At 41.0% G+C, this 24477-nt stretch overlaps 1 protein-coding gene across 7 annotated transcripts in view; it reads right to left on the bottom strand.

Annotated features, from left to right (window-relative positions):
• ccdc88ab (coiled-coil and HOOK domain protein 88ab) overlaps positions 1-24477 on the bottom strand; it is a 70110-nt gene that overhangs the window by 25749 nt on the left and 19884 nt on the right. For all 7 annotated transcript variants that reach the window (XR_013503323.1, XR_013503324.1, XR_013503325.1 and 4 more), the window contains exons 4-12: positions 17103-17172; positions 9319-9377; positions 8566-8649; positions 8182-8322; positions 6369-6541; positions 1829-1910; positions 1094-1252; positions 727-873; positions 398-542 (exon numbers count right to left, since the gene is read on the bottom strand). Coding sequence is in view for 4 of the 7 variants with exons in the window: in XM_078272955.1 (XP_078129081.1) it covers positions 398-542; positions 727-873; positions 1094-1252; positions 1829-1910; positions 6369-6541; positions 8182-8322; positions 8566-8649; positions 9319-9377; positions 17103-17172 (1060 nt within the window). In the remaining 3 variants the exon portion in view is untranslated. The remainder of the gene's footprint in view (positions 1-397; positions 543-726; positions 874-1093; positions 1253-1828; positions 1911-6368; positions 6542-8181; positions 8323-8565; positions 8650-9318; positions 9378-17102; positions 17173-24477) is intronic.

Genomic DNA, 24477 nt, shown 5'->3' with positions numbered 1-24477 from the left:
ACAACACAAAGTCTTTATCCAGATCCCTGGCTAGTTAAACCTCTTAACAGCTTTTATAATCCAAACACACAGATTATCCTCCAAGAGCCACTGAATATAATTACAGGACTTAAAATGGAAAGAAAAACACAGTGGAGGCTGGCAAATGCAGAAGCGCCATGGGGATGATGCCAGGGTCAAGAGCCAATAAGCAAAACCTGGTGTGTTGGCCATCTGAAGTCTTCAACCTGTTAAACTCTGATGACTGTCAGATGATATTTTAACTCCATGTCCTGTTCTTTGCTTTCCTTAACACTCCTATTAGTTCCATTTCTTTTTTTTTACTTTCGGTCAACATACAGAAACTTTTTCTCGTTCTCTGCTTTTTGAAAGATCCATGGCTCCATCTTCTTCTTACCTTCAGTCAGATCTGGTGTCTTGGATAGTTGCTCCAGCTCCCAGCCCAGGTGCAGGGACTCATCCATGCTCTGTTTCTGGGCCATCTCAAGCACAAGGTTCTCCTCCAACAGCTCCTCCATACGCTTACGGTCCATGTCCCGCTCCTGGGGATAACAGAGAGATATAGATAAACAAATGATGAACACACGACAGCTGAAATTACTGCCCCTGTCCATTTTACCTTTTTTTTCTTTTTTAACCCCTCCTACTGACCCCAATTTTTTTATTTTAACCCCAGCTTGTCTAGCTCCAACACAATCACACTGATCTATAAACCGGTCATCTCACCATCTCTAGGTCGTGGATCTTGGATTTCAGTTGCAGACTCTCTTTCTCCAGGAGGTGCAGTTTGTCGGAGCGGGTACGGCTAGCATCCAGCTGCTCCTCCAACATGCTCTTAGTCTCCAAGAGGACCTGGTTGTCCTCCTTCAGCTCCTACGAAACCACCACATCAGCATATTGGTCACATGTTGCTTGCATGCTGTTCATAACATGGCCAGTCTGAACTATTATTATAATTAAGACTTGTTTATGTTTCAAGGAATAGCTGGTTCCTTTAATGTCAGCTACATGATGCCAGAGTATCCTGGGGGTGTCCTTTAAGGAACATTGTCTTCATGGATTGAAGTAATGCTCTGTGTCGTCAGTTGTGTACCTCGACTCTGGCCTTGTAAAACTCAATGTCGTGAAGTCTCTCCTTGTATCGGCTCAGCTCGCTCTCCAGTTTGTCGACACGGATTGCTTTCTCTCTGAGTGCGTCCAGCTCATCACGGTAGGCCCGAGCCGACCGAGCGTCCGACAGTAACTGGTAGCTCTGCAGGAGTTGACAGCAAAATATAGAGCATGAATACGTGGATATGCATATGTACAAGTGTATGGATAAGTGAGGACTCGCAAGAACAAAGTATGTAAACGGATATACAATCATGAATCAAAAGCTACAGATGTTTTAACGTCAGTGGACTTTAATCTTGTAGGACTAGTAGATTATCTATGAATAACCAACAGCCTAAGTCTTGTCTGTTACATAAACAGATAAAGAACTGAACAAACTCTATCCACACTATCAATTATCACAAGCATGCATACACGCACACACATCCACCATGCTGTGAACTCATCCACCTTGTTTACAGCATCATTTGTTAGCCAGCCAGCCAGCCAGCCTGCCGCCCACTCCAAATCAAAAGCCATGTGAGCCTGTTGCTCAACTAAAAATAGCTGTAATAGCCTTTAATGAGCTAAGTCACTAGCTAGCTGATTAAAGCGTGGCAGCACTGCAGAACCAATGTACTTAAAGAGGAGGGAGCAGCAGGTGAAGGGGAGATGATGTCATATGAATGTTTCCGTGTTGTGGAGGAGTGAGGATCGCTGTGACTTGTTGCGTTACCTCTTGCTGAAGCCTTTTGAGCTCCACTTCCATGTTCTCAAGCTCCTGCCTGGTGTCCAAAAGCTGCTCACTCTTCTCCTCTCTGAAAAAAAAAAGGCAGGGAGGGAGAAAAAAAAAAAGAAGGAGGAGAAAATGGAAAAAAAGGTCAGAGGATGTACAGAAAGAAAGGACAGAAAGAATGCCAGGAGGTAGAGTAATATACATATTTCTCTGCAGCAAAACAGCAAGACAAATATGTTACATGTCTCTGCTTGTGTGATTAAGAGTTACACTGCAAATCTTTTTTTTTTTTTTTTTTTTTTAAGTGTGCATGCATGTGTGCGTACTAATTCAGACAAGGACAGTCCTTTAGTCCTTTAACTTGCAGCTAAATCATTTAATGATAGCAACCTATTGACATAGTTGCACAATAGTGTCTGTAGTTTGGCATTTTGCTAATAGTTTGACCTGTTTCAGTAAATGATTGCTATTAATCATGCAAGAGTATACAGTTTTAGCATCCTTTTTAAACTGGGTTACATAGACTAAAGTGTGAACTAAAGGCTCAACTAAAAATATTTTTAAAAATTATTAAAAAAAAAAAATATTTACTATTTGGAGGCCATTGAGTCAGCATTAAAACATAGCAAACGCAACTTTCCATTAGGCATCATAAGCAAGTTATAAAAATCAGCAACTCAAATGTTGATTTCAAGCCATCAATAAACCCACCAACCCATTTTCTTATGTAAAAATAGGCTATTGTGTCCGGAGTCCGAACTGTGGTGGTCAGGACTCAGGACACAGGTCTTTTGTGTCCTGCCTTGAATTTGGCTACGAATAAACAACCTCCTTCTGTTGGACATCACACTCGGCATAACACACAATGACAAACAGAAAGGGGAAAGACAGCAGTTAAAAACAACTGAAGAAAAGATAGTACCCTGTGACTACCTTCAGGGATAAATATATGCAAATCTGCCCCCTAAGGCGCAAACCCTATTCTGGAGAAACCTCCACAACACATAAGATCAGAAAAGGAGAGAATAAAGTTTTGGTTGTGCAAGTGATACAAAACAGAATTAAATGTCATTCTTTCACTCTCAATAGTAGGGTCTTGCTATCTGCTATCTAACACAATCCTGAATTGAATCCATTTGTTTAGGTGACAGCAAAATAGAGCAACCTGACATTTGCTGTCTATGTGCATTTGTGTGTGTGTGTGTGTGTGTGTGTGTGTGTGTGTGTGTGTGTGTATAAATTCTACAGGCTCCTACCATAGAGGGAGAATCAAACTGCTTTGAAGGAAAACGACTGCATTCCTAAGATGCTGTTCTGTTTGTGTTTGTGCGTGTGCGTGTGTGTGTGTGTGTGTGTGTGTGTGTCTCTGCATGAAACTGCTCCACTGAACATCTGATGGCCTATTTGATTACAGCTCTCTGGAGACTCTGGGTGCATCTCAATAAGAAAAAAGGCACCCTTATTTTCATCTTCTTTTCTTTCATTTATATCCTCCTTCCTCCCACAGCTTGGGAAGCTGTAGTCGATATGCAGGCCCGATGTTACTTTACCCATTTTGTGTTTGTTTCATCAGTCAACCCCCTTCACCTCCTGCAGCCCCTCCCGTCCCCATGCAACTCCCCTTTTCTAAAACACCTGTCAACTCTAGCATGGCAGATTAGTTTTGGGCTCATATTATGGATGCAGCTGGCTCTGCTGCTTATGTTAATGGTTTAACATGCCTTGTATGCACGGCTATATTTGAAAAGCCAAGAAACAAATGCAACCTTTATTCCTAGTCTAGTACATGTCTAACTCGTACCCTGCTTACGCTAATCTTAATATTTTTTGTAACCCTAAATCTTTGCCCTATTCAAAAACAGATCCTTGTCTTTCTGGGAACCACCACAAAGCATTTTAATACTCGTACATATACATTAAATATGAAGTTACAACAATGAATTCTGTTGTAAGCTATTGAATATCACATCAACAGCAAATATTATATTATACCTGGAAGTAGCTCACATTTGTCTACACAACATCCCCCCCCGATACTTATGTGCTGTATATATAAACCCAGCTTTTGTGATAAACATTACCAAACATTTCCTCTGTAATATTTTGAACTGTTTAACTATAATAGTATGTCAGGGAACATTGGGATGTAACTGTACTCCTCAGTAAATAAAGTAAAAATGAACATCATCAAAAATGACGAATGAAAAAATTCCCTTACCTACAATAAAATTAGTGTTTTCTACAATAAACAAATAATGTTTATAATGTCTTAATTAGTCCTGCAGAAACATGTGTTGGTTAAGTGAGGATTACAATACAGCGGACTGGTTTAAAATACTAATAATCAGTCTACAACAAAATGTGCACATTAAGTTTGGTTGTAACCAATTCCAGCATTACAGAACATTCCTGCCATTCATCTCACTGAGTTAGTTAGGATTTGTAGCTGTTAATGATCTACTGGCATTCAAGTTGCATATACTAGTTGACCCCAAACCCGGACATTAGTAACGGTTAATGGGTGAAGATTTGCCATTGCTAGAATTATGTTGCGAAATATCCCTGACTGTGCTGAAAAAAAACCCAGATACAATATATCTATAAGTAAAGCCAATAAGAGACGTTTAGAGGCAGATATATCTTTTACCAAGGATTTCAGTAAAGACTCACTAAGGAAAAGCAGCTCTAATATGACTCTAAATGTGTTCCATATATAAATGCAATGTGTGTCTGAGCTTGAACAGGAGGAGGAGAAGCAGCCAAGACTCGGTAACTTTAACAGAAACATTAACAAACAAACCACTGTGGGAACATTGAACCATAATCCCCGGCTCTGATCTACACACATATTTGTATGCAGAGACAATATCTGTGCATGTGCATGCACCCAGACTCAAACACACTCCTATTCTGCCTTGGAGAAGAAACTGCAATCATATGACCAGACCACATCAGCTCGGACTGCCATCAAGCCCTTTTTGTCCCTTCTCATTCACAGCAACAAGTAAATAATACTATGGCAACCAACAAACACAATAACTCATTGACCAGTCAGGTGTTGCTCTGTAGCCCTATTTAGATCTAATGACGAAATCGTCATAATATAGGTCAAAGAAGTATAAGGGCGATGTCTACAGTGATGAATGTCAGACCTGTTCAGCACAAGTACTACAATAAATGAATTTAGGCTCACTCAAGGAGAGATGCTTTTCCCTCTTTTCATATGACCAAGCAGAGAGTGACCTGAACTCAATTCTGAGTTATAATCAATAGTTGTTTGCATTAAGCCCTCACACATGCCACTGCCTAACCCTAACCCTATTGGTCAAAGGAGACAGAACAATATCTACTGCAAAATAAAGGGGCAGAATGATACCACATTCAAATATGACCTAAGGCCTTTTCCAAATGATTAGGATCACTAGGAGCTAAAAGTAGCATAGATGACGACTACTACTACTACTACGGTGATGAATAGTCTTCTCGTCTGGAAATCAGATCCACTCAAGCACGCAAATTATTCCCATGAAGAAAGAATTACACATTATCTGACCTGATGCAGACCGACCATCCATCCATCCATCCATCCATCCATCCATCTTCATCCGCTTATCCGGGGTCGGGTAATGGATGGATGCAGACCATCATTAAAATACAAGAAGAATAGACTATGAAGTTCGCAACACCTCTTAACCTTCTTACAAAACAGTTTCTATCAAAGCATTCAGGATCGAGACCGACCTCATGACGCCAGCCGGTCTTTTTTGATCAGATGTAATGTTTGTGCAACATTTAAATACTTCCCCTTGTCAGAATGTGCTCCCTTTCTTCTAACTGAGCCGTGTTGACCATTAAGCCTTTGTCTGGAAAGGGATTATTGCACTTTAAAAAAGGAAGCTCTATTATTCATAGGCACAATTTAAAAGGCCTCACCAAGGTTTGAGAGAGTGATGGGATGTGGTGTGAGGCTCTCCTGGGTTCTGTGTGTGTCCAATAACAACTAAGAGCACACACTCAGTGAGTTCCCGTCAGGACCATAATGATTTTGTTTGACTTTTTTTTTTTAAACATTTAGCTGGGCTGGCGGGGGTTCACTGTACAATTATAAGGGAAACTCTGCAGTCCATATATTAGAACTTTAAATTTACAAATTATGGAACACAACTCTTCAAACTCATGGTTAAAGAAATTTCATAACCAGGGTGTATAGACACTGTAAACTGTATTTTCAGAACACTGATGACAGAAGCCTTGATTCCCGTTGATTTAAAAACCATGGAACTGCCAATGACGATATCAGACTTTGAGTTCCCAAATTAGATTGAAACAGATGGCAGTAAAAGAAGCACAAATGGCAACTACAGTAGCAAACAAGATTAGGGTAAATAGTTACAGTCTTATTCCAGAAAATTACCTTTTTGTATGTAGTTCTTGAGCTTGTCTATGGCCAACTATGGAGGTATAGTTCTGGTTTTTCTGCATTCTGTCCCCTTTTGCCCAATTTCAGTATGTTTTATAATGATAAGGACGTGGCACTCACAGTTCCTGTCGAAGGCGTCTGATCTTGGCCTTGGCATCAGCCAACTCCACTGAGAGGTGCTGTCGGCTTTCGGTCCTCCTGATACTGGGGGAGTCACCAGGAGACTGGGTCGGACAGGGAGCCAGTGGAGACAGCTGCACACAGTCTCTCTCCTGGGTTAACTCCACTATAGTCTGCATGGGGGGAGAGATCAGGCAGTGAGATTTCTAGCTGTGTATATGAGTACAAAAGCCCATTAATAGAAGTCAGGTTGTGTGAGCTAACAAAGCCAGACTCAGGAAAAAAAAAAAACACACTACAAAACGTCTTAAAACAGGAAAATCATTTTTGGATCTGTATTTGGGGGAATCTGTACAGAACTAGTGTTGCTTTTTCCTACAATGGCAAAGTTAGAAGTAGGATTCAACAATTGTACTAGCATGGACTAGATGAAAAGAGGAGAGTAGATCCATGGATCCACCCATAGCACCCCCACCATGCAAAACTAGAACACACGCATTAGGGCAAAAAGTACATCCACAGTCCCGCACAGCCTATTTTGATCTACTGCCCATGATAGGAAATGGGACTTTAATTGAGAGCAGCTGGACTACACAGTGATAATCTGGAGGCTATTAGAACCCCTGACACACACAAACACAACAGGATCGGCTATATCAGTTGTGGGCATCTGCACCCTATGGGTAGGGAACACGAACACGAACACACACACACACACACACACACACACACACACACACACACACACACACACACACACACACACACACACACACACACACACACACACACACACACACACACACAGAGAGAGTGTTTCAACCTTTCCTTCCTGAGGCTGCTCTCTTGTGGTAACGGCAAAAAAGTTTCCACATAGTGCTGACTACAAGTAGCCTATCATTTTCAGCAAAGTTCTGTTCATAGAACTGTAACAAACATCTACAAACACGCATCTGCTCATGACAACCCCCCCCCCACACACAACTATAGAAAGAGAATATAAAAACAAAATATTCCACCGTCTCCTAGTTGTGCTTTGCGCTGCTTTGTTTATTGCTGTTTGGATGTTGCTTTAGAAAATAAAAAGAATTTCCGACAAGGCTTAAAGCACCCATATTATGCTCATTTTCAGGTTCATAATTGTATTTTAAGGTTGTACCAGAATAGGTTTACATGGTTTAATTTTCAAAAAAACACCATATTTTTGTTGTACTGCACAGCTCTCTCTCTCACTGCTGCAGCTCCTCTTTTCATCTGCTCTCTGTTTTAGCTACAGAGTGAGACCTCTTTTCTTCTTCTGTACTATCTTTGATTGCACTCGCACATGCGCAGTAGCTCAGATGTAGATCCTGTCAGCTAGCTAGCTCCATAGACAGTAAAAGAGAGGCTGTTTCTCCAACTTCGGTCAGTTACAAGGCAGGATTAGCTGGGAGACTTCTAAATGAGGGCGCGCATGTAAGTAGTTCTTTTGTAGATTATGGCGAACTTGTGTGTGTTGTAGCAGTGCTTTGCTATTGAGAACGAGGTAGCATGCTAACGCTACGAGCTAATGGTTGCGGTTAGCCAGCTCGTTTCGGCTTGTGACGTCACAAGCCGTGCCGATTTTGAACAGCTCACCCGGAGACTGAAGGCAGGACACATTTCAGAAACTGTATCTCACTCAAAACAGCATGGATGGATTTTTTTCAAAGTTTGTATGTGTGTGGAAGCACCAGAGACACAAAAGAACACCCCAAATCCCAGAAAAAGTGGGTTTTTTTTTCATAATATGGGCACTTTAAAGCTGTAACAATCTTCATCCACATGTCATTACCTCCAGCTGTGTGTCCCTCTCATCCACCAGGCGTTTGAGGTGAAAAGCCAGATTTCTGGAGAGGCTGTCCAGGTCCTCAGGAGGCATTTCCCCACTTTCCAACCACTGCATGTCCACTACGTTCTCCTGATTATGAGTCACCTAAAATCAACATAATACCATCAACAACAAGATTTTGTCCCCTGATGTAGAGAACAAAATGCTGTTCAAAGATGCCTTCAAATTTTGCATTCATAACACCTTGTCAGACTGGTACATTTATCAATTCATTATTCCACTATTAGCATATTGTCCATAAGATGAGTGGTAATTGAGCTAAAAGGAGGTCTAGGAGGTTAAAGATCTTAATTCTCTCCAGTTTTGTTTTCTATGGAGAAGAAATACCTCTTGGATGTGGGATGCTATGGCAGCTTTGGTGTCAAAGTCCAGAGTCTGGATACACTCAATGTACTCTTCCTTCTTCTCGCACTGTAAACAGACGATGGAGGGAGGGAGAAGAAATGGAGAAAGACATTTTGTAATGTTAAAGAGATCAGACAAAGACCATGTTCCTCTCTTTGCACTGGATGTAAGCTGTAAGGACGATTAGCGTGTCCACCCGGGTGTCTGTTGCCATCACTGCCGATCAGAGCTGTAGCCGGTAAATACCCCTGCCTACTGCAGAGTCATTTCCCCCGGGAGTGAATGCTGATTGTAACCTTCCCCACTGCAGACAAAAGCCAGATGTAAGTGGCTATAATTGTTTGTAATACCCCTTGCCCACTGGCCAAAAAACAAAGCATTCGCTGTATGATATAGTTAGAGATAATTCATTTTATCAAAGATAGCAAATGGCTGTAATCAGGGGAGGCTGAACCAAATGGAGACAACTTTGGAATTAAAATTGCTACGAGATGGCCAATACAAGTAATGAAGATTTCAGCTCAGTTGAAAACCTTCACAACATGATACAAGATCATGGGGTGGGATCCTTTATAGTATTGATATTTTCAAATCAGGAATCACAGGCACAAAATGTCTCTCAGAATTCCATTGCCATCGATTATGAACTTGCGTGGTTCTTATTCCTTGAAACCGGAATTACATACACATATGCGAAGTGTGCAGCTGTTTAAGTGGACTAAACTGTGCTCTTACCTGGACAGCACAGCCTAGTAGCAGCAGCAACAGTTTTTTCATCTCCTCCAGGCCTTGCTCTAAAGAAAACAAAACACAAAGATAGAGAGTATTATGACTACAGCCAAACCACTTAAAGTATGTCTGCATGAGACAAAATGACTGTCAAAACAAACAATTTGCCATCATTAAATGTAGTCTTGTTTCCGTTTTGTCTTGTCTGACATTCTGTTCAATCAGATTTTGTGGTTTAAGAAGGAGTCCAAACACACGGAGGTTAATGAATAAATTATATTAATGGTTTTATTGATAGCAGTAGAAACCTTTGCCTCAAGCACTTTACCGCAAAATGAGAGATCTGGTGATTGATGAAGGGAAATAACTGACTTGATTACATTTGTAAAGCCCTTCTTTACAATGAAGTCTTACAAAGTGCTTTGTAATTAAACATTGTCATTTTTTTCAGTAAGAGCTATACAATTATATAGCAGGTGACTTCTAGGCAGGCGGGGTCTTACTCATGCGCCTGCTCTGTTCAAATGTATTTTCCAACAAATAAAAAAAAAAAAAAAGGTAGTAGGTCACATTTGAGGTGCCACCTTGGAAAAATCATCCATCTATCCCACATTTACTTAGGCATACCAATTAACTTAAATTCCTAGGTTGTTACAATTTCCCCCTAATAAAACCCCATCCCTCTAGTAACAGTGCCACAAAGTTTTCCACAGTGTATAGATCTGGCAGGATGAACTTACAGTTCTCTTCCACATGTTAAGACATATTGGCAGACACCACTGAAACCCACAAACAGCTGCAAGCATGCTCAACAGGTCTGCGCTCATCTGTGGGATTTGTTGCTGAACAGTAGTAAACCAGGTGGTGCCTGTGTGTGTGTTACACTGACTAAGTGGTATGGTATATGCAAGTTGTGTCTATACTAGGACTGTGTGTTACCCATTTGGAGCAGGGTGTGGGTGTGTGTGATAAGCCAGCTCATCATGTTGCCCGGGGGGCAGTGAGTGCTAACACTGTCCGGCTCCAATAATAATAAATCCAGCTTAGTGACAGCATGTTTTGTGTGTAGGGTGGTCTCTCAGTTTAATGGACCAATCATCACAACAGAACAGCTAAATGGCTGGCGTACTGGAAGACAATTTTGATCCATGACTTTATGCTTTGTTGGACTTTCCAAATGATTTTAAATGAAAATCAAATGAGATGAATAAAACTACTTCTCAACATTATCACAAATGCTGGAGAAAGGAGTCAGATCAGTCTGTGTAAAGCACCAATTTAGTGAGCGGCAAACAGACGACCAGGCTGTTCCTTTGGGAAAGCTTAGTATGCTAATACAGAGGAGCTATCCATCAATTTTACAGAATCCTCCACCCAAATCAATCTCCCTTCTCTCATTCCTCTTGAATCAATGGAGAGACACACGTCAATGTGTTCTTTAGCAATCGAGACCTCCATGTGGTCACGATGTGGCAAGTTAAATCATAATCTTTTAGGTGTTGGACCCTAAATATACTCCTGACAGTTAATACTTGATCATAGGTCCAAACCAGGAGTTTAAAAGGACAAACCAACACTGATAAGGGAAAGAAACCTGCTGCTGCGCTGCTCTCTACACTGAAACTTTGAATGTTGTACTTTTGGCCATGGCCCAATCAGTGATGTCACAGCATGTTATTTTGCCTTACAGCTGGTGGAAAACTGAGGCTATGCAGCAGTCTTTTTCCACTCCATGTGATTAGGACTAAGGACTATAATGTTTGGATTTGTCCATCGTGATATGGAAATTCAGCTGTAATTATATTTGTTCTGTACTGCAGCCAAGGAAATATGGTGAATTTTGTTTTTGCTAGGCCTCAGACAAACGTTCCAGTAGATGAGTAGGACATCACAAATAAACCTTATGTGTGTACAACCGAGTGCAACGCTATGAATGGCTGAATATAAAATCCCCAGAATTATCGCATCTCACTCCTCTCTAGGACGCAGACTTTGAGTGTGGCTGTTTTAAACTATAAATGCCTTCCACCGTGGTCAGACGTCAAACTACTTATTTTAAAGCATAGTGCATCTTAATGAGGTCCACTCCTGCAACCGCCATAACTAACTTGCACTAACTGCAGAGGACTGATTGTAAAAAGTAGCACCGAGACATGAATTACATGGCTTTGTGGTTGTTAACTGGGACACTGTTGGAAAAACTCAATTGAAGACTGAGTTTCTTGCATTTTATCTATCCACTTTAGAATTTTTCACTGTTTTGTACAATTCCTCATTAGCACCTGCATTCATGATATAAAAAGACATATTAAGCATATAGAGAGATAATTTGAGCAAATTTGGGCCTGAAAGGATGACGGTAGATAAAACTTAATTCTCGCTCGCAGCTGAAGGGCTTAATGGTACACTATTAGAGCCATAGGAACCTATTCGAGTCAGGGAAGGGATTTAGCTCAGCAAATCTACTGAAGCAACGTAGAAAAGATAAGGACCTTCATAGGATAAATAATTTATACAGCTAGAGAGGGGGAACAAGAGGGAGAAACGGTAAGAGGGAGAGATGAAAGGAAAAGAGGCAAAAAAGGGAAAGCACCACAGCGCACAAGCAACACAAACACAAGGGATGGATATAGAAATAGAGAAACCAAGAGAGAGAAAGAGCAGGAGGAAGGCAAAGAGGCAAGGCTGAAAATAGAAAAAAGAAATCTCTCTCCAGCAGCAGCAGAAAGGAGGCTTCAAGGAGACGCACCAGCCTCTCTGCTAGCCGCATCTTTTCTCCCTACCTCTCTTCCTCCCCTTTTACACACTCATTTCATCCATTTATTCTCAGCAAAACACATCCACCCACCCACCCACCCTTCCTTCCTTCCTTCCTTCCTTCCTTCCTTCCTTCCTTCAACATTGTTACAATTCATCTGCGCCTCCTGAGTGTTTGCATTCACTCATCTAGGCATCCTTTTTCACCTCCTGTCCCTCCTCCCTGCCTTATCCTCCCAGCAGGAAACAAGAGGTCAAACGGACAGTGACTAACCCTTCTTCCTGCAATGCCATTGTTTCTGTGTGAGGATGTGAGTGAATAAAAAACTAAAACAAATGTGTGGCTGTGTACATTTTGTGCAATCAACTGCTTCAACCCTCTCTTCTTCCATGATGAAAGAGTCATTGAGGACCCGATGACTTGCACATCAGTGGTGAAACTGGTACAAGCAATCTGATATTGCTTTGACAGCATGCCAGAGTATATTCAGCCCATCTCACTGGAGCAGAGGACAGAGTTGGCTGAACCTTGTTTTCGGATTATTTCAGGGCATTTGTGCTTCATAAGACAAATAGAGTGTTAAGTGACAACAAAGACAGACAGCCCGGAGCTGAGGTCAGTGTCATGAGCAACACACAGTCTGCCTTTATACAACCAGCTAAAGATGAGCATAACAAAGAAAAATGATAAAATACAAAAAAAAAAAACATATTGGTCAAATTGGCATTTTCTCCTGTTTATATTCATTGTTTCAGTCTCATGACTTAGTCATCCCAGCACTTTTGGCTACATCTTCGTACACACAAATAATTCTGTCTATTCTATTCTTTCTTATGGAGACAATGGACACTGTGAACACAGACTGTATAAACACACACAAAACATACGCCTGCATGGAACACCGTTTAGTTCTGAAAAAAGTCAGGCCTGCTATTTTTTACTAGAGAAGTTACTCCTTTGCATATACACAACTGTCAAGCCCCTCAGTTAATGCTTTCCGTCAGCTGTCAACAGTTGTCTTGTGTCCGGTTACTTGTTACTACCATTTAAAATTATTCATGCTCATTGTGTTTATCTAAAACTACATTTTGATTTGATGTTTGGCCATATTTATGCTTAAATGTATTTATATTTAGAAAAAGATAAACAAAAATCTAGATTGCATCTGAGATTTGCATATGGCAATCTGTCAACTGTGCAGTGTTCTCCGTCAGTAGTACTAGACAGAGGATATGAGGTTTTTGTAGTCTTTTTGTAGTCTGCAAGAGACTACAGACCAACATCTGACATTTTGGGGTGAGAGGGAAGGACTTAAGTTTTCAGAAGATCATAACAGATCACCGCTTAAAAATTCACAGGCTTTAAGACAAAAACAAAGGACATGCTAAGTGCGTGTGCGCCTGTGCATCTCAGTGTGCATGTATACAAGGCAGACTAAGGTAAATCAGAGCCTGGGGGGGTAGTACAGTGCATTCCCACTGTTCACTGTTTTGAAGACACCCCTCCCCCATCCACCAACTAAACACATACACACGTGCACGCACTCACACACACATGCAGAGTTGTTCCCTGCCCCCTAATGAGAGCATAATAAAAGCCACATGGCCAATGACTTTCAGCTGGCAGCCGCTGAGCCAGAGAGCCAGACCTCATAGCCACCGCTGGTCTGACTGACTGATTATCTGACAAGCCAAAGGGTAAAGGGCAAAAGAAACCCTGAGGAATGCTGTCTAATGCTTTCTGCCTGCTCTGAACCACTTGCCTGGAGCTGCCCTCCACTCTCGTCTGTGTTGGGTCGACTTAATATTCACTTCAGACATGTGTAAGGCTGTTGTGTAACGCAGTAGATCTGGAAGATTTTCAAGTTGCTGTACGCACAGTAGATCTTCAGAAATGCACTGCTTCGAAATCCAAACATTCAACATTATTTTGGGAGTTTCATGAAAGATTTCCTATTGGCTTCAAAATTGCTAGACTGGGTTATTATGGAAAGCAGCACTGAGAGGAATTAATTCAATTCTATCGCCAAAACAAAGTGGTTTAGGAGTTATGGAGTATGCTGCCGATGGTCGTTATCACTAGTAGTATAACAAATACTTAGAATAACCCATTCAAAAACGCTTATAAAAACCTGTTTTTACTGTGTATTTTGCAGAGCAGTGGTATATGTTTTATCGCTAAGGTAAAGTAACAACCATGTTATCATTGCATGAAACAGAAACCCAGTCAAACACAACAGTGTGTGTACTCACTGCAGTCTGCTATTGTTCGTTTATTTACCCTTCATCCTTGTGGGGCCGTATGAAAATTAAAGAGGTAACTGTGACCATTGAAAAGTGATGAAAAGCCAAAAATAACAGCAATGGCTGTGGTGAAAGTGTGACAAAGGCAGCTGAGGGAGGACAGGGATTAAGAAGCCTTTTCATCTGCTTAACAATAAAAGGTACAAATATCAACATGCTCTGCCAGCTGAGGCTGGAAACAATTCACTTTTAAGAGCTGCTGATTACATTTGAAGAGGTGCACACAAAAGGCTATGAATCTGTGAGCACTCTTTTCCAAAAGTCAAAACAACCAATCCAAAGGCCTTGAAGTGGTTTTAGCAAAAGTTTTCCAGTGGGGGCTATTGTGTCAATAATTGATCTATACAGGCTGAGAGGCAGGAAGCATTTTTTCATCACATAGTTCTTTTTTTATCCATACAAACCTTTCATTTCCACAGCTAGCCTACCATGATCTAAAATGACGGCCTTCTCCTAGTTATCTACGCTCCTCAGTGGCTTCATCAAGATCATCAAGATCACATTGGAATATCAAATAGCAGTTCAGGCTACAGAGGTCAAGCTGAATGAAATGCCAACACGACACTGCACTACGGCTGATCAGACATATCAAATAGCTAGGTTCAGCAGGTCAAAGATTTTGCTGTAAAATGGTTAAATGAATGCAACACTAGATACAAGAAAGCTCTAGACTTCTCTCTTTTTAGATCTTCATTAAGCCATGGCAAAGAAGTAAATGTTGTGGTTTACGTTTAACTGTTCTTATAAAGAGGACATAGTGAAGCTATTAAGCCCTGTCAACAACGTTTTAAAGCCAGTTACTGTTTAGCAAATTGGACCATTCAATTTGACTAATGGCAGAAGTATAGTTATGCTTCTCACTCTTAGGAATTACTTTGTAATACTGTTTTTTCATGCATGTTTTGTTCCCCCAAATTTATCTTAGAGTCACCCGTGAGAATCATCTCCTTCTTATAATCACATTCTTTGAGAATGGTATGCATGAAACATGCTGTCAGAAGACAGTGGTCTGTATAGGGCTATTATAATAAAGGACATATTTGGGTAAACAGCAACATTCAACCCCAAACAATAAGTCATTTGTCTCTTTCCACTGTATGAGATTGCACTTAAAATTAGGGGTGCACGATTCAGAAAATGTCACGATTCGATATCGATTTTTAGACTCACGATTCGATTCAAAAATCGATTTTCGGTTCAAAAACGATTCTCGATTTTAAAAAAAATATAACTGATTCACAGGATGTAAATGTAGTTACTTTTCCCATGTGATTGCATACAATTTAAAAGAAAAGAAACAAATTAAATGTAGTTTGATATTACTTTATATGTCTTCATACAACAATAAAATCTTTTGCAGCTGAAAACTGCAAAGTGCCAAGCTTTGGCCAGCTTTCAAATACATTTATAGTAGTATAGTATAAGTATAAAATAAATAAATAAAATAAAACTTAAATAAAAAGAGCTTTTCGTTCAGAGTTTGGAGTTTAGAGCATTGAAAGAGAGTGGCTTGACTTGGTTGACTGGCACCTTAGGAGGAGGTAGTTTAGGTTGTTGTTCGTCCACGTCTTTAATGTTAATCTCTGGGTGATGGCGTACCATGTGAGTTCTCAAGTTTGTAGTGTTTCCAAAATGCTTTCGCTTTGCAAAGCCTGCAAATAGCATGATTCCTATCGAGTTACATCTTCCCCTCGAGGTTATAAAAGCTGAAATGTGCCCAAACTCTCGCCTTAAATGAGGATGGAGCAGGTTGAATAATTCTGTGAGGTTTGCCATTGTTTGCGCCGACTAAACTACTTCTGCTGCACTCCTTCTTTTGATTATAACAAGAGTGCCCAGGCGTCAGTGTAAATCCGACGCTGTGCCATCTATGGGAATGGCGAGCTAAACTCATTTCAGGACAATAGTATACAAGCCATTACAAAACGAGAAAAAATATATATATATTAATCGATTTTTGGAATTCTATGAATCCATATTGAATCGGTAGAGCTTGAATCACAATACGAATGTGAATCAATTTTTTTGCACACCCCTACTTAAAATGGTCTACAATTCTGCCATCTCTCATTACCCTCCTGAACAGATTGCAGCCAGTGATGTTAAAGGAATCAATATATTATCAAATGCTCCGAATGTTCCTTCTTAGGAGCAATAGTTTGAATATTTAACATTAAAGGCCTTTTGGCTAAGAATGTGGGTCCCATTACAACAGTTGTGTGTGTGTGTGTGTGTGTGTGTGACCAAAATGTTTTTTTTCCCCCTTGAAACAAATCAGCCAACCAACCATAAATCTGTCTATTTTTCAAGTTCTTCTGTTAAGTCCCTTTTAATTCTGCCATCAAGTCCATTTTTAAATGTGTGGGTTATGAATGACGGTCAAATAGACAGCTCATTATCGAGCACATAGAGAAACAAAGAAAAGAAGTGGCTGCAAAATGCCAGAGAGAAAGTCACTTGAAAACATCAAAGCAATGGGTAATTAAAAGAGGTCTATTGTTGCATTTTAAAGTGACAAAAGCACTGCATAATTGCATGTGTCCTCCTTATGAACTGTACGCACGCTTGCTGCTCATGTGATTGAACTAGAGGAGTATACTGGAGCAGATATGAATACTTTTTAGTTTTGCGTATGTTTAGAGGCCAAGCACACTCAAATTAAAACCTGCACAGCATTGGTCAAAGTATTAAAACGTTGTGGTTGTATTGTTTAGTACATTGGCACTTACCAGACAAAGGGTTCCGGCCCAGTACCAGCACGTTTGGTAAAGGCATCATCACCAGCTGCTGGAGAGTCTCCTGTAACACAAAGAGATGAAAAAGATTGTCAGGAAGAGAGAGATATTATTTAGCATTTAAAAAATATTGCACATATGAATATGGAGAGATACAATTGACATGACCCTAACCTAGCCCAATTAACTTCTAATTTAACTTCTGATCTAATTATTAAAAAGGAGTTTTTAAGTGTTGGATTTTGTGACTAGGAGTGAATCTTCCATTGACATGTTGACCAAACACTTAAGGTATAGTTTGCGTTTGACTGTTACTATCATTGTCATTCCATTAGTCCAATAAGCTCACTATGAAAAGATTTTCAGCCTTCCACGTGTGTGCTTACACTAAGAGAGCAGAGGTTGTCATTGCAAATCCCCATTTCAAACAGATTCCGCACTACATTCAGAATATAAACACTATAATGACAATCCTCAGGGCTTTGACAGTGTGAAAGGCTGCAGGTACTTGACTGTAATATCATCTCTAATCAAAGACAGTAATAGCGTAGCAAGCCTGGGGTATCAGTGTTACAGTGTGGGAACGAGGTGTAGCCTTCAAAAGATTATCAAGACAGCTAAGGGGACGGAAAAATTAACAGTATCAATCTCCGTTAGTGGACGGAGTGATGGTTTCATTGGTGATGTCATACAGTGTGTGTGTGTCCGTGTGTGTCCGTGTGTGTCCGCGCGTCATGAAACCCAAATTAAACCATGAGCTGCAGTTTACGGCACTCATGCAGACAAATGCACCGATATGTACATGTGTACACGCACATATGCAGACACACAGCGGGTAAGGGTGGACAGGACTTAGTGTTGATGTTTTGGTTTAAGTCAAATCATGAGCACTGCAGTAGAGCACAAACAAGCTACTAGAAACAACAAATTACTTGAATTTTATGTCTTTACATAATTATATTGCCTAATCTTTGCACTAACTGACATGACACAAAGTGTATTCACTTAAAAACAACCAGGATAGCCATGTGAAGTGGTGGTGCATTATAAATCGTACATGGAAGTAATGACTCATCAACGGCCTGCCAAAATATGTTTGTAGTCTTAACCTTTAGAGCAGTACAAACCAAGTCCAAACCCCAGTTGTACTCAAAAGAAAGGCTGGTTTCTTCAAGCAGAAATGACATGAAGGTCAGCTAACTTGAATATTTCATGTCTACCTGATGGCAGAGAGCCGTTTGAACTCATCTCACCCGACAGTTTGACTACTCTATGCAAGTTACTGCTGTTGTCGTGACAAAGAGGCGAATATAAGTAAAGGGTTTTAGAGAAACCTCCCTCCCACCATAACCATCTGCCCTATACATATTGCATTACCTCATCATGGAGGTAAAGGGGGCAGGAAATCTGACAGCATTTGCTGGTTTTGATTGGTTTAAAAATAGAGCAACATCTGTGATTATTTTGAGAATGCTTGAAAGCAGCAACTAAATAAATTGACTGAAAGCAGCAACTAAATAAATTGACAGAGCTGAAGACCTCAAAACTGTATACCCAACGTACCTTCTATACATTTCTTATCTACCTCAAAATCCCAGGACACTGTACTTACTACGACATACTTCGATGCGTCATAGACTTATCTACAAGCAACAGATCATCTTTCTCACAAAGAGCTGTTCTTGTCTGAGATTTAGCACCTTACCTTGAATGAATGAGCTTCTGTCTCGAAAAGGTAGGGTGACAAGCCCCTAACATGATAAATTAAACCATATGGTCAATATTACCATATTGTATATACATCAACGCAAACGTTTGGAAACGTTTTCTAAGCATACGTTTCCTTACTCTTAAGCTGCCGTTTTAATAAAATATCAAATTTGCATTATTTCTCCCAAGCTTTTCTTCAACACCATGATTCCGGTCCTCTTTTTGCCCACATTCCTGTGTACACAATGTGCTTACAATGTATCATTGTGTCATTGTTTATCCATGTCAGGGGAAATGTATTCAGTACAGTTGCAAACACAACTTCAGATATACCCGCCTTATCAGGGCTTGCAGCAGAGGCGGCAGACACCTTTGGTCGTCTAAAGCTTTGTTGGCTGTTTGATTTGATGCAGAGACAGAGAACCACTGGTTTATAGAGGAAGATGTGGAGAATGGGGTGGAAGATTTCCAGTGCATCACTCACATCTGGTTTCAAGCAGATAGTAGCACAATCTCTCACTCTAGACAGTGGAAAATTACCTGTTACAACACTATGAGACTAACTTAAATAAATAAAATGTAAATGTTCATATACGAAGCCGAAGTTTTGTAGGTGCTTATTAAATGTTTTCAAGAGGAGACCAAAATTGTGAGGAACAGTCCCATGCTTTAACCTCCACACACAAACACACAGAGACACTTCTATGTCCTGAGATTAAGGCCAAAGTTTAGGTCTCACTGATGATCAGTCACAGTAATTAAATTAGGAGCATGGCTGCTACGGTTTTTCACAGGGTTAGGGTTCATGGCAATGAGAGCACTGGCCCCATTTGTCTTGTCTATCTCTCTCTCTGTTACACTGGTGAACTGGGCATGCTGGGAGAGAGGTTCTGGTGTGTTACGATGTGTGCCATTTCCATTTTTTCCAGAAAAAAAAAAGAAAAGAAAATACACACTGATCAATAATTCATCAAAAACAATAATATCATATGGCGACCCTGCTACTGTGATGACTAATGCTGTATCAGGCAGTTCCAGTCAGAAATGACCAAACAGCCATAATGCAACTGAGACAGATTGACTCAACAAGCGTCAGACAGAATAATCAGCGTAGCTCAGACAGCCACAGTTGTGTGTCTCACAGCCAGGCATTTGGTGTGCCTTAAAAGCCAATCCACTATGTAGAACTCTTGACAGCTGGTTTGGGCACGCAAAATCATCCAAGACTAAAAAAGAGACAAGAAACAAAAATCGGCATCATCAAAGAAAGCAATGGAGCCTAGAGTCGAAACAGAAACAGATTTGAGGACGACGCTAGCAGAAGAGCATTGTTTGTACACATCTTGCAGGCTTGTGCAAACTGCTACCTTTGTAGAAAATGAGTCACCACAGAAAAGAAAACTCAAATCTCCAACAATATACCCCCAGAGCTCCAACAGGGTCACCTCTGGGCCTTTCAGAACCTCCTCTCAACCAATCCTAATAGATCTCACGCATTACTAGTCCCAAACATGAGAGAGACAGAGACAGAGACACACACACACACACACACACCCCTTCTCCACAACCACCTGTCTCACTTCTTCCCAACAACACATGCTCACACCTGCCTGGCAGCCATGTGTTAGCTGTGCAAGCATATATTTTCAGGCTGTGCTTCTTTTTAGTCAACTTCTCATACCACCCAAACACTATTTATCAGTACAGGTTCACAATGCTAGGAATTCAAGTATTCATTTTTCACTGAACACAATTGCAGGGTAAAAATCAAAGGCTTAGCTTCAGTGCTGGTATGATCGGTACTGAGTCAGAGGCTTTGTGCAACACTATGCCTATTCAGTACAACTTTTGCTCCCTTTCCTTCCCTTCTCAAGGGTCCATTGAACTGAGCTTGGAGCTTTCTGAAAAAAACCTGGACATCATGAGCTTCTAATGCATTTTCTCTCATTTTTTACCTGGAATCTGTATCTGAATTTAGAGTTAAAATGCAGATTGTAGCTTGACAGGACTAATGTGGACTAAATGCTAGATAGATGTTCTGAGTGCTAACACCACTGTGTCTTTCCTACAGAGCATGGCACCGTCAATGTGCAGCACAATTTCAATATTTTATGCCATATGGAGATAGAAATGCATTTCCCAGCAATAAGCTATAGGGTTCTGGCTGCTTAGGGAGCTGGAGAATAGGGTTGGGCGGTAATATGGTAATACGGTATACCGCTGGGTCTAAAAATAGCAACGGTATCAGTTTCAATACCGTCGTTAAAAAAAATGCAATGCACTTCTATAGGAGACAAGGATTAAATATTAAATTGTGGTGACCCACAAGTAAGACTGAAAGAGACATTCACCAAGGTACTGTTCCTTTAAGGGAGCGGTGTTATGATATACGAGTTCCGGGTTAACGGCTGAATTATGTCAAATGACGACGGTGGTGAAAATGCTGTTGCTGCGGCGGCGGCGCCGGCTGCTGCTGGCGGCGCGGCTAATGTTGGTGCTATCTACGCGGCCACCATCAAGTTACCAGACTTTTGGCAGCACAACCCACTGCCATGGTTTCAGCACATCGAGGCCCAGTTCCAGCTGAGAGGAACAACACAGGACGTTACAAAGTATTTCCACGTGGTATCGGCCTTAGACGCCTCAAAAACAGCCAGGGCTATGGCGCGGTTAGAGGCTTCTCCGGCTAACGGCAAGTACGACGCACTCAAAACATTCCTGTTGGAACTCTTTGAACTGTCGGAGCTGGAGAAAGCAGACCGCCTGCTGTCCCTGAACGGCCTTGGCGACAGCAAGCCGTCCGAGTTAATGGAGAGGATGCTGGCTGTGCTGAGCGCGGCAGATCCCTCATTCCTCTTTGCCCACATTTTCCTGCGGCAGCTTCCAGCACCCGTGCGCACCGCACTGGCCTGCCCCCCCTCTCTCTCTTCCTCCAGAGACTATCGGGCGCTGTCTGTGGAGGCAGACAGGATTTTCCTCGCCAACCGGCAGCAGTTTGTCCACGCACTGCTGCCCCCCCAGCACACGTCTGCCACGCTTGCACTCCACAAAATATAATTTATGTAATTATGTGTGGTTGTCATCACGTGACAGTGTGGAGGAGAAAGTAGTTTTTTGTAAGTTGAGGTTATATTATTCTTTCCGTATTAGTGTTTGGTATTCAGTTTCTGAACAGTGCACAAGCCAACAGTTTGGTGATGCCGTCTGAGCCTTCCGTCATCATTTTTAATAAATCACGTTAATACCGTATACCACGGTAAAATAGGGAGGAGGTTTGACGGTATCAAAATTTGGATACCGCCCAACCCTACTGGAGAAATAAGAAATTAGCCCAAACAAAGAGGCAAAAGCTACAATATAAGGCATGCAAGTCCAGCCAAATTAATTTGTATATGCACTATTAATACAACACCTTAAGTATACTGCCAGTCAAATGTCAAGTGCATGTACTTAAAGGACTGTATTTTTAAAAGATGTGGTTAATAAAATGCTTTGATGATTAGCTGTATGCTAATAAAGCTAAAACTACAGTACACTAATATGTCTCTTGCCGATTAGCTGGGGAAGGCTTAGCGCTCATAAATAAAACATGATAGACACCGCAGGAGGGAGACCAGTCACCACAATGTTCATGTCATGACGATGTGCACACACACAGCTTTCAATTGTAAAGATTCACTGTAGCTGTGACAGCAGAAACGTCCTTGGCTCAGTCACGCTCTCCAATATTCACTATCTAATCATATCCAATTCACACATGTGGAATAGGAAAGAGTCAGTCATCTACATTTTCAAAAAAGACAATATTCACAGAGAGTGAGTGATGATGGAGGAAAAAGAAATAGAGGGAAAGGGAAGACCGAGAGAAAGAGAAATGCAGCTTCGATTCCAACACTTTTCACTCCAGGCACGCAGGGCTGAGCTCTCTCTCTCTCTCTCTCTCCCCCCCCCACCCATCCTGACACTATATTGCTGTATTATTGATTCCAGCAGGATGCACAGCTCCTCAACACTGGCTCATCTTCCATCCCACAGAGACATTTAGACAGACAGACTGACAGAATGAGGCGTTGGTTAAAGGGGAGCTTGTAAATGGGATTTACTCATTCAATATATTTTGTGCAAAGAGATGCGGTATTGGGCATGCGCCTTTATGTATATGTAAGCAGCGCCAACAATCTTCAAATTAGCTCGGTACATCTGTTAAGCTCATTTACATTAACAGACATTTATCTGTCTCATTGATCTGATCATCCTCCCTGTGCACTTCAGACATTTCTTCTGACATCCTTAGTTCAAACCTAAGCAATAGCTGTACTATAGAATATTGTTTAAAGATAATTATGAGGCAGACATATAAAACAAATGATTCTGAGGTCTGCATCCTGCTCTATTCTCTTAAGCTAGATGTGACTGAATGGACTTCTGGCAAGAGAGATAATATTCTGCTGATCCATCAACCCTGTAGATTATGCCCACAAACACACTCAGCTATGAATGCAATACATGGCAAGGGCCATGCTAAGATAAATAGTGCATGTGCTCTTACAGTAGGTAGGTGTGTACGTTTGTGTTAAAGTGGTGTCAGTGGAAAGGTTATAAGGCTGCTGTGTTTCTGTCTCACAGGAGACCTGTCTATAAAACTAGCCCTCGGCAACACACACACCTCCTTACTACTCTTTCCCATCTACCCACCCAAGCACAAGTTCCGCTGCCAGCACAGCTTTAACAGGGGACTAATTGTACTGTCATTCCGTGTGTGTGTACAAATCCTGAACCCTGAATTACACCCATTCTGCCGACATGGAGTGTTACCATAGAAACAAGGAGATGGGTTTTACACACACACAACTGCAGAGATTATGAACTTGAAAAGGTTATTAACAACCACAACAGGAAGGAGCACACTTCTGCTTTCTCTCACATCTAACACAAACACAGAAACCACTTAACACCAGATCTCACTACATCCCCATGAATTTAATCAATGCAAAGATACATACAAAGCTTTCCCTGCTGTTCAGCACTGTAATAGACCCATAAGAACACAAAAGGGGTTGACGCGCTGCAGTTTAACATCCCTCCGGTAGCTTATTGGATGGATGACTAAAGGCTTTCTTCTGATACGCTTTTTTTTCCCCCTCTTATTAAGACTCACAAAAACAATGATTTAAGGAGTAATTGTCTATTGATACAAGCTAGTCACAAGTAGCCAAATGAGAGTTTAATTAACAAGGCTATTACCTTGTGGAATACTAACAGATCAAACAACATTGTCTATGAAGCCCTGCAGAACGACAAAAGAGCTTTTAAATAATAAAAAAATTAAAAAAAGAATGAATTATGGAGAATAAAGAATGACCCTGTGCAAGTTCTATTATTCATCACATAGCTATTCCGGGTTGTGAAATGAGGCTAAAATAAGGCTGAAGTCCTTACGAACTACTAATTAATTAGATTTGACTTAACAAAAAAATTCAACAGTTGCTCTTGGCTCAACAGTAAACTCCACTGAAAAGAACAGCAGTCGGGGTCTACTGATGGCCAGATGGACAGATCCTCTCTTACATGAGGAGGAGGAGAAAACGAGCCATTAGTAGCCGGTTTCTTTTGTTCTCTGCTGTTATCTATCAGCTAGAGTGCTTTTTACAACAGACCC

The sequence above is a fragment of the Sander vitreus genome, chromosome 17, assembly GCF_031162955.1.
Source record: "Sander vitreus isolate 19-12246 chromosome 17, sanVit1, whole genome shotgun sequence".
Classification (NCBI taxonomy): Eukaryota; Metazoa; Chordata; class Actinopteri; order Perciformes; family Percidae; genus Sander; species Sander vitreus.
Note: the sequence above shows the minus strand (reverse complement) of the source record. Positions and strands in the feature narration are given on the sequence as shown.